The sequence below is a fragment of the Mastomys coucha genome, unplaced genomic scaffold, assembly GCF_008632895.1.
Source record: "Mastomys coucha isolate ucsf_1 unplaced genomic scaffold, UCSF_Mcou_1 pScaffold5, whole genome shotgun sequence".
NCBI classification, from domain to species: domain Eukaryota; kingdom Metazoa; phylum Chordata; class Mammalia; order Rodentia; family Muridae; genus Mastomys; species Mastomys coucha.
Window position 1 is genome coordinate 78979494 of NW_022196911.1, and position 11240 is coordinate 78990733.

Genomic DNA, 11240 nt, shown 5'->3' on the forward strand with positions numbered 1-11240 from the left:
GAAAGAAAGAGAGAGAGAGAGAGAGAGAGAGAGAGAAGGAAAGAAGGAAAGAAAGAAAGAAAGAAAGAAAGAAAGAAAGAAAGGAAGAAAGGAAGGAAGAAAGAGACAAAGAAAGAGAAACCAGCCGGGCAGTGGTGGTGCACGCCTTTAATCCCAGCATTTGGGAGGCAGAGGCAGCTGGATTTCTGAGTTTGAGGCCAGCCTGGTCTACAGAGTGAGTTTCAAGATAGCCAGGGCTACACAAAGAAACCCTGTCTCAAAAAAACAACAACAACAACAACAACAAAAAAGAAAGAAAAGAAAAGAAAAGGAAAAAGAAGAGAAAAGAAAGAAAAAGAAACCTGAAAAGGGAGAAAAAAATCACAGGGCTCATCCTCTCTCAGGTCTTTTCCTTCTGTGGTACCCTGTAATGTGCATATGTGCTAGACAAATATGCTTTCCAAATTTGCTTGCTCCTCATTGGATCCAGTTAATAAGGCATACTCACACAGATTTCATGATACAGGTCCTGGGCTTTTCTCTCTGTGCTTTGACTCATAACTATATTCTTTCTCTTCTAGCTTGGTCAGTGTGGCTCTGGAGGAACGGCCCTGATTTTTGGCTGTCTCCATCCCTTCCTCACAGTAGGGGTTTGATGGGTATCTGACAATTAGGGTTTTAACTGGTATAGTTTTAAAATTTAGCCACAGAGCTTACTAATGTGCCTGGTCCCTAGCATAGTTTCCTACATAATCTAGCATCTGTGTGCATTCCATCATCATCAGTATGCCCACACCCTGGCTCCACTCCAGTTAGATCTGTTGCCCTTGTTTTCTGACATCTCTCTGTCTTTGACCTTGCCGTGCCCTTTGCCTAGTGGGCCCTACTCATCTCATTTATTTCTCCCATTTGTTCTTTGTGTGCTTGCTTGACTGCTTTAGATATAGGGTCCCAGGTAGTCCAGGCTGGCCTCAAATTCTCAGTCCCCTTCTTCCTAACTGCTGGAGGGCACTCTCTCACACCTGGCTCCCTAATGACTTAGGAATCAAGTCTCCTTCCCTGGAGAGAATCTGCTGACCAACCTCCAGCTATGTGAGGCAGACCTTTACTATAATACCAACAATACAGCATTTGCATTGTTCATTTTTAAAGTTTTCATTGGTTTTGTTCCTCTGACATTATATTTAACACTATCTAATGTAAATGTTGCTGCTCAGTAAGATTTTTTTGAATAATTATAACCAAAACAAAAATGTGAAATTGCCCTCTTTGTAAATTGTACAGGGCCCAACTTATTTACTACACTGACAGCTGGAGATATCAGTCATACTTGCATTCATAAGTTTTCTACAATTACTGGTGCAGAACAACTTAACTGTTTTTCGCTGGATTTTTTTTTTTATATCCAGTGATATTTTATGAACTGAGTCAAACTGTATTTAAATTCAAAATTCCAGCTAGATATAGTGACTAACTGTACAACCAAAACACTAATTATCCAGCAAAAAGTTACTTAAAGTAAGGCAAGTTCATTTTTACTTTCTTTAGGTCTAAGGCCACAGACGGTGGGAAAATGTTTCTACTTCTATATAGAGTTGCAGCTGGGCCTGGAATCCTGATACCCTGGAAGCTGAGGCAGGGGGATTGAGTTTAAGGCCATCCTGAGCTGAGGAGAAAGACTATCTCAAAATAACAAACATGTCAAGTGTCCGTGGCATGTTTGGGACTGAACATGATAAACTACCTAGACCTCAACCACATGTGTGGTTAACTGGAGACTGTTAACTTCTACAGCGAAAACACACTACAAAACCTTACGCTCAAAACATAAAATTACTTTTGTGACTGAAAGACATTTAAAAAAAAAAGTTTAGGGCTGGAGAGATGGCTCAGTGGTTAAGAGCACCGACTGCTCTTCTGAAGGTCCTGAGTTCAAATCCCAGCAACCACATGGTGGCTCACAACCATCCGTAAAGTGATCTGATATCCTCTTCTGGAGTGTCTGAACATAGCTACAGTGTTCTTTCATATAATAAATAAATAAATAAATAAATAAATAAATAAATAAATCTATCTTTAAAAAAAAAAGTTTAGATGGTAAAATTCTCACATCACAAAATCCCTTAGGGGGTCATTTTCACAAACAAAGAGGATCTCTTTTAGTTTGCAGTGGAACGCATCCTTAATTTTCTCCACCATCTTTATGGCAAGAGCTGTCTTCCTGGTTCCCGGGAGGCAGTGGATGAACAGTTCCCGGGTTTCCTGGAGGTGTCCGGAGAGTGTGTTGGCTTGCTCTTCTATGCACCGCTCGAAGAACTCACAGCCCAACCGGTCACTCAGCATGGATCTGGAGCCCAGTGAGACCAGCACCAGGCTCTGGAGCAAGTCCTCCACTTCAGCACTGCTGGACAGCGTGTAGGATCGGGGGTAGTGCACAGGGCACTGATCAGGTCTGGACCCTCTGCCGGTCAGGTAGATCACCCTTGGAATGACACATACTTTGCCTGTGTAGCCTCCTAGGGTTAGGAGCTGCCTCTTTAACTGAAGGGCGGTGTTGTGAGTATAGTCAGAACTTCCAGTCCAACTGGGGTCTGTTAGGATTGTATAGAGTACCAGAGGGCTGCCGACCGCTACCAGGAGCGCGTCACATAGGACCTTCTCTTCTCTCTTTAAACCAATATCTCCAGCCCAGCTTCTAGAACATATCACAATGCCGTGAGAACAAGGGTGTGTCTGTGCCTTCAGTAAGTCTTTTAGTCCTTCATGTTCTGAGAACAGCTTCTTACAGAGGGATTCTGGCTGAAATGGTAGGTTTTCCTGTGTCACTGAAAAGTGAAGGAATAGAAGTAACTAAAACTTTAAAAAAAAAAAAAAAAAAGCACAGGGCTACTCTTGTAATCTGGTAGAAAAGAATGGCTCTAGCTTCAGAACCATGTTTCTCCTGTTACAAAGAGAATATTCCTGAGGCAGTTACTACAGTTTCTCTAGCCTGACAACTCTAGCTCTAAGGAAAGTTGTCAGGGAGAGGTCTACAGAAGAGAACAGGCTCCTGGAACCCTTTTCTGGTCCCAGATGTCCACAGCTGCTGGGAAGGCGCTCTTTATTCCTAAGGGCCTTCCACAAGGCTTATGCTTTGGGGGAAGTGAGAACCTTCTTCTAGAATAGCAATTCTTTTGTTTGTTTGTTTGTTTTTCGAGACAGGGTTTCTCTGTGTAGCCCTGGCTGTCTTGGAACTCACTCTGTAGACAGGCTGGCCTCGAACTCAGAAATCCACCTGCCTCTGCCTCCCAAGTGCTGGGATTAAAGGCATGTGCCACCACTGCCCGGCTGTCTCTGATCTTCTATGTAATCCTTATGTGAGTAAAAAACCCACATTAAAAATTTTATTTATTTAATAAATAAATAAATAAGTAAGCATGACAAAGTTCTCATATGATAGAAACCCAAGGAGCGTCAGTATTTTACATTTTGAAGAATAAAAGACATAAGTGGTTAGAATTCAATGCATTTGGGACTATAATAGAGATTGAGAACGAGGATTTAAGATCTCTCTCTCTCTCTCTCTCTCTCTCTCTGTGTGTGTGTGTGTGTGTGTGTGTAATTATAGGACCATTATGTCTGCTAAATCTTACATTTGACATTCTCTAAGGAAAAAAACACAATGAGAAGACCAAACCTAAGGATAATAGCTTTAGAAGAAAGTGAAGGTTCCCAACTTAAAGGGCCAGTAAATATCTCCAACAAAACTAGAGAAGAAAACTTCCCTAACCTAATGAAAGAGATGCCCATGAACCTAAAAGAAGTCTACAGAACTCCAAGTAGATGGGACAAGAATAGAAATTCTTCCTGTCACATAGTAGTCAAAACACCAAATGCACAAAACAAAGAAAGAATTTTAAAAGCAGTAAAGGAAAAAGGTCAAGTAACATATAAAGGCAGGCCTATCAGAATTACACCAGACTTTTCACCAGAGACTATGAAAGCTAGAAGATCCTGGGCAGATGTCATACAGACTGTAAGAGAACACAAATGCCAACCCAGGCTACTATACCCAGCAAAACTCTCAATTACCACAGATGGAGAAAACAAGATATTCCATGACAAAATGAAATTTACATAATATCTTTCCACAAATCCAGTCCTACAAAGAATAATAGATGGAAAATACCAACATAAGGAGCAAAACTACACTCTAGAAGAAGCAAGAAAGTAATCTTTCAACAAACCTAATTCCACCTTTAACAACAAAAATAACAGAAAGTAACAATTACTTTTTCTTAATATCTTTTTTTTTTTTTTGTAGTGGTGGTGGTAGTGCTGGTGCTGGTGGTGGTTATTCTTGTTCTTTTTTATGAAACTTAAGCCAACAACTTGAATAGCAATCTTAAAAGTTAGGCAATCTAATGCAACACGGTATGGAAGCTAAGCTTGATAATCTGAAGTTCACATGCTAAGGAATAATGGAAGAAAAATACTAAGTATTAGTTCTGCTGTGCTTGCATGCATCAGAAAGCGGTATGTATGTACCATGAAAACATGGCACAGAATGTTCAGTCTGTACTCAGAGCTGAGGAATCTCAGGAGGTGTTTTCTGGTTCTGTGTGGCATGGTGGTGTGTGACATATGCAGGACAAAGTGCACATGTTACGTGCTTAGAAATAAAAATGCAGTGCGGCTGCAAGACCAGTACTGTCAGAACACCTCAGATTCATTATGTTTTACCTTGATTTTTCTTGATCGTCTTGTGCCCAGAAACCTTTTACATGTGGAGTCATATCCCACAGTTTAAGAAGCTCGTGATTTTGAGGGTGCATGCCTATAACTCTAACACTTGGGAGGAGAATGGAGGCATGTGGAATAGCTCCAGGTTCTACTCAGTTCCAGGGAGAGAGCTGGGGGCCAGTCTGGGCTATATGAGACTGTCTCACTAGGTGAACACAACAAAACAACACAGAAGAATCTGGGTAATAGATTGTATGTAATATATTTTGAATGAGAATTTTATGAGATCATTCTCAAAAGATGTTTAGCTCATTGCCCAATGTTGTAAATGTTCCAAACACATCAGAGGCTAGAACTGTCCTTATTTAACTAAAAGCTCCCAGACCTGAGGACTTTCTTGCCAGTCTGTGTCTTCAGCATATAGCACCCATCAGACCAAACTAAACACTCAACAAATGTTGTTGCATCACCATCTGTTGAGAATCATGAGTAGTAAACTATAAAGTTCTATGAAACTGACACCCAGCAATTACCCCATTATTACTGAGAACCCTTTTGCATATCAGAAAATGTGGCTGCCTACAGCCACTCATACAAATGGGTCGTCTGGAATGGGAGTTAGGGGCTGAAAAACTAAGGGTACTGGAAATGCGGGAAGGGTTTGAAAAAATTAGACCAACACATGTTGTGCTTTCAGTCTGCCATTATTCATTGAATTCTTTTTTCTTAATATCTTAATATGAAAATTAATTTTAACCAACATATCCTAATCAATTGAAATCCAAAAATATGAGGAATTAGAAATTTGTTGGCTGTCAGCCAGGCAGTGGTGGAGCACATCTTTAATCCCAGCACTTGGGAGGCAGAGGCAGGCAGATTTCTGAAGTTCAAGGCCAGCCTGGTCTACAGAGTGAGTTCCAGGACATCCAGAGCTACACAGAGAAACCCTGTCTCAAAAAACAAAACAAAACAAAAAACAAACAAACAAACAAAAACAAAACAGAGATGTGTGTACCTGGAAAGAAATGGCGCTGCAGGGTCTCCTTATATTCCAGGACTTTTGTGAGATACGCTGGCCTTCTCGGTGCAGACAAAGCTGGTGACTTCAAGTGAGCACTGTCATTGGTGACGAGAAAGCCGGAAGGATCTAAACAAGCATACAGAAAGTGGAAAAAGTCAAAAGTGGAAGAACTCTGCCATTGTTCCGTCTACAGGCAACAGGTGAGTGGTCCTGTGCCAGCCACCACACACAGCTGTGCATGGCAGGAAAGGAAGCGGAGACCTGCTCTGTGGGTCTCAAGAATTTTACCTTCCTGGGTGATTCATTTCAGACAAGTGACATTTCTCCTGTCTCTCATGAGGTGATGATCCCTGAGTTTACTTCTGACCCTAAATGTTGGATGCTAGGTTACCTGTAAGAAGTAAGGGCAGCCCAGGCTGTAAGGATGGTTACAGGTGATTGTAGTCTCCATTCAAGGCACGATGGAACTGAAAGGGGAAGGATATCGCTGGGGAAACGGGAAATAGATCAGATGTAGGACAAGACGAAGGATGATGCATGAAGTCTGTAATGACTGAGGTCATTGGGATCGTCAGATCCTGCAAGCAAGTCAGGGAGCTTATTTGTGAGTCTTATTGGTTGACTAGACATCACCAAGGCTGGCTCCAAACGAGATGTAAAACTACCAGTGGCCCTCTTCCCTTGGGGTGGTCCCCTACCCCCAGAGTTTCTGCTTTTGCCTCATTCCCCATGTTGTGGAGCCTCAAGGCTGATAGTTTAAAATATTTGCTCCTAGATTTACTGAAATGGTCCAGATTTGTCACACACACAAAAACATATGCACACAAACACACATGCACACAGGCATGCACACAATTTCCCTGGAAACACGGTTCAGCGTCATACTTAAATAGTGTTCTCTAAAGATTGTTTTCCTAGTGAAACTATTCTATGCAGACATGGAAAATCAGCCAATTTTTGTCAATGGGGTTTTAGAGTGTTAAAAAAAAAAAAAAAAAAGGAACTCACTAACTCATGGCTAGTGATATATGATAACTTGCCCCTAAAAGACTGAAATCCATTCTTTTTTAATTTCAAAAAGATCAGATTTAGAGTGTTTGGAATTAATCATATGAGAAAAAGGAACCCAGTTGTGGGAGAGTATTTGTAAACAAAAGCAGGTTTCTGGGGTTTGGGGGTTTTTGTTTATTTTGTTTTGTTTTGTTTTTGTTTTTAAACTAAGCTATGTGACAGAATACCCTTAAAAGGAAAGAAGAGCCGTGTTGCCCTCAACTTCAGCAATGCTTTCCGTCTCCTTTTACCTGACTGAATATCCAGCATCATTTCCACCCACTGTTGGACCTTCAGCCGTGTGACAATATTGTTCTCCATGATCCAGGAATCCGGGTCCTCTGCAAACACGACACAACAGAAGGGCTCTACTTGGACCACACAGACAAAGCCATACAGGGCCTCCTTTTGGTAAACTTTCAAAATCTTGGTTGTGAAATTCACCTTGGGCTTTTCACAACAGAAGTGGTATGTGGGCAACTTTTCTATGCAGTTTTTTATTTCTGTTTTTAGTGAGTCAGGATTCACTTTTTCTTTCTTACATCCAAACACTTCTTTGCTCTTATCATCAACCCCAATAATTATGTATCCCCCCTGAGTATTGGCAAATGCAGAAACATAATGAGCCAGTGTCTCTTTAATCCGAGGGACAATCTTTTTGGTGGTAAACCTCTTAAACTCAACATGTGTTGACTCTGTGAAGCTGAGCTTCTCTTTATAATTGAGTTTATCTTTTTTAAAAAATTCCAAGGCACACATCTTAATATCTTCCTCTTCCTGAATGGTTCTGTTGAGGGTGTGGTCTTGAGGATGTAGCCTAGGGGTACCTCTTTGGGCTCTAGACTCTTTCTCTCTGAGAAGCTCTAGGGCACCTCTGGCACACAAGTTGATGGCAGAGGTCACATCTCTCTGATATAAATTGGAGCGTAAGCTGCAAATCTTCAGTGGAAGGCTGGAGGCATCTGGGCTCCATGACTTCACAAAAATCAGGAGGTCGTGGTTCTGCTGCATGTAGTCCAGGTGCTTCTGTGAACCTGATGGGAGGAGCTTTTGAAAGGAAGTTTCCAGATCCTGCCCCAGCCCGTGGCATCGGTAACTGTAGCTTTTATCATCGATCTCGACTTTGATCACACCTCCCCCAGAATTCAGCAGTGCGCATACAGCTTGGATGATCCTCGAGTTCTCGTGCCTTTTCAAACAACTGTTGGTCATGTCCTTCCTGTTCTTTTCTCCCAGCGTCACTTTGCCCAGATTCACGGTGATCTCAGCATAGGGCATTTTCTGCACTCCCAAGCAATAACAGAAAGGTGCTCCTAGAATTAACCAGGACAGAGATGTTTTGGTATTAGCGAGAAGTTCAGAGAACAAAATATTTTCTTCTAGGATATACATTTTTGGAGATACATTTTAACATTGGACATAATCTTTTAAAAGATATGTAGGTGGCAATGGGAACTGACCCTCCAGCCTTCCCCATGCTGGGCAAGCGCTCTTGCACGGAGTCACATCCTCAGCCTTCTCCTTGCTCACTATTTTCAGATGGATCCTACTGTCTCAGACTCCTGAGGAGCTGGGATTGCTGGCCTTTCCCATTGGTCCCAGCTTTGGAAGTAATCTTTGCTAGCATTGTTTTTGAACAATTTTGCCAAACAGACTTTTAACAAGACGAACCTTGGATTAAAATGGGAACCCAATAGTTTTCATAATGGAAAAAATTAATTACTAAAGATCCCATCCCATTTCCACTTAAAGTTGGGAAGAATCAACCCTGAGTCCAGATATAAGGGAGGTGTGGGGTGAGTTGGCACAGGAGCTAAGTGAGTTGTTAAAGAATGTGCAGAACTAGAAGCTGACATCAGTGACTCTATTCAAAATTCAAAGGGCTAAGAAATGAAGCAGTGGAAAGGAAGTGGAATTGGGGGGTTGTGCGTGGTAGCTCTTGCTATGAAAATAAACATCAAGCTGGGCATGGCAGCACAAGCCTATAATCCTGGCACTCAGGAGGCTGAGGCAAGAGGATCAAGACTTAGAGGCCAGATATATGTGTACACATCTGTAATCCCAGCACTTGGGTGTTGGAGGCCAGAGCAGCTCTGAGACATCCTTGGCTATAGTAAGTTCAGTACTAGCCTTGACTACATGAGATCCTGTCTCAGATAAGCAAACAAAATGGAAAGTATGTAAACTCATAAAATTTGGCATTTTGTGTGCTATTTTATACAGTTTTAAAGACCGTATTCTACTCTTAAAAGAAAGCGATTGATAATCAAATGCAGACATTGCTTTAGCTCTTCTCACACCTACATTCACAGACTATGTGAATTTGTCACAGACAGGTGATATGAGGCAGAAATTCGCCTTCTATTCTAGTCTTGCCTGGTACTATAGAGGCTCTAAGATGTGGAAAGGAACTTAAGCCTTTGGGGCCTATTCGCTAAATTGTGACCAACAACCTTTTGTTTTAAGACCAGAGAACAGCCATCTAAGTTGAGATTAGAGCTCTGAAGAAAATATTTCAAATGGATTTCCTTGAACTGTTAATTAACTGCAAAACAGAACATCTGCTTATTAATTGAAGCCAACGGTCTTTCTTTGGGGAAGAGTACCCATATGCTGTCTGTACACAGAAGCCCTACAGAGCTTGTTTACAGTCAGAGAAGAAAGCTGCTTGCAGCCGGACCTGCACCTTGACCTGTCACCAGCTTCCTGTTCAGTAGCCTTCCCTCAAGTATGCTAGAATCACCTGGGGGACTAATTCTTAGTTTGGCAGCCTCTTCTGTGGATACACATACATGTGCTGTTAGATGGCTCCTTAGGGAAAGCTCCCTATGTTACCTGTCCCCGCCTCCTCTCTCATTCATGGTTTTTCATCATTGTTTTACAGGGTTTTTCTGTGTAGCCCTGGCTGTCCTGGAACTAGCTTTATAGAGCAGGTTCAACTTGAAATCAAAGAATTCCACCTGTCTCTGCCTCCCAAGTGCTGGTGGTGTGCCACCAACGCCTGACTTAGAAGGGATTTTAGAGACCTTCTTAATGCAAGTATCTTGCTGGCTCTTAAGTCTCTTTGCAATATTCTCAAGTCCCAAAAACTTCCCACCCAGTCTCTTGGCTCCAGTGACTAGTGATCTTCCAAAGCAATTCCATTCCATGATCTGGAGCTCTGTTAGAAATGGCTTCCTCTTTTCTGTTTGCCTTCCTGGTGACTTTCTTTGGTGGGATCTATACCACAAATCTAAGTGATTTTGGGCAAGCACAGTGTATGGTCTCATGGCTCCCAAGTCTCATGGATGTTACTGGGATGCTCATAGCTGCTCTGAGACCTCAGTATTCTGAGGTTCGAGGTCCAGCATCCTTTCCACAAGTCTGGGAAGGCCTCACTCGTCTTCCTTAACAAAGTTCTCCTTACTGTTATATACACCCAGCCCTCATACTCTCCAACTTGAACAGTACCCAAAATAGTGATGAAATTTAGAAAAACAATTCTTTACCTGGTGTTCTTGTTTCCTCCGAGTGCTTCAGCTCCTCATCTGGCTCTGGGTAGAATGTTTGTCTTCTGTTGAGAGCCCTGCTGCCCTGTGATATCTGCCTGGGAGGAACGGGACCTCTGCCAGACTCCCTGAGTCTTCATAACATTGACCCACTGAGGAAGACTGATAAGGACTCAAGAAGAGTCTATGTCATGGTTGATTAGCAAACTAAGGCCTCAGGGAATGAATCAGGTCCTTGGAGTAAGGAAACGGGGTTGGGGGGTCTCAAGTGAGCAGCCAGAGTTCAGTTTCCATCTTCTAAAAGGAATGAGAATCCCTTCCACACAGAACACAAGCATCTCTTTGTTGGCTAAATTTGTTTGCAAAGCTCTACACTCACTTTATTTTAATTTTTTGAAACAGTCTCACTATACAGCCATGGATGGCCCAGAACTGTCTGTGTAGACCAGGCTGGCCTCAGACTCTCAGATATTTCCCTTGCCCTTGTTTCCAGAGTGCTGGAATGAAAGGTCAAGCTGTACTCATTTTAAATTAGGCTGTTCTGTAATGCTCATTGTGAGCAATGTTAGCTTATTTCATTAATGGTTCTTGTTGTGTATTACTTTTATCTTTTCCTATTTAAAAATATTTATTTTTAAAGTTTTTATGCACATATCTATGTTGAACACATTTGCTCCTTCTCCCTAACCTCTTTTTTTTGCCCCTCTACCTTCCCAAAAGCTTTATTTCTACTTTCATATCATATATATGCATAACTGATTTTATATATCTATATATAACCTATATATGTACTAGGAATGAGAGAAAACATACAATATTTCTCCAAGACTGGCTTAATTTGCTTAATAGGATTATCTCCAATTGTATCCACTTTGCTGCAAATTACATAATGTTGTTTTTTTGTTTTGTTTTTTTGTTTTTGGTTTTTGGTTTTTCGAGACAGGGTTTCTCTGTGTAGCCCTGGCTGTCCTGGAACTCAC

The 11240-nt window shown here is 41.7% G+C and overlaps 1 protein-coding gene across 1 annotated transcript in view; it reads right to left on the reverse strand.

Annotated features, from left to right (window-relative positions):
* Slfn14 (schlafen family member 14) overlaps positions 1–10535 on the reverse strand; it is a 13141-nt gene extending 2606 nt beyond the window's left edge. The window contains exons 1-4 of the mRNA XM_031353347.1: positions 10261–10535; positions 7024–8085; positions 5717–5848; positions 2090–2804 (exon numbers count right to left, since the gene is read on the reverse strand). Coding sequence (XP_031209207.1) covers positions 2090–2804; positions 5717–5848; positions 7024–8050 — 1874 coding nt within the window. The 5' untranslated portion in view covers positions 8051–8085; positions 10261–10535. The remainder of the gene's footprint in view (positions 1–2089; positions 2805–5716; positions 5849–7023; positions 8086–10260) is intronic.
* Between the last annotated feature and the right edge of the window lie 705 nt (positions 10536–11240).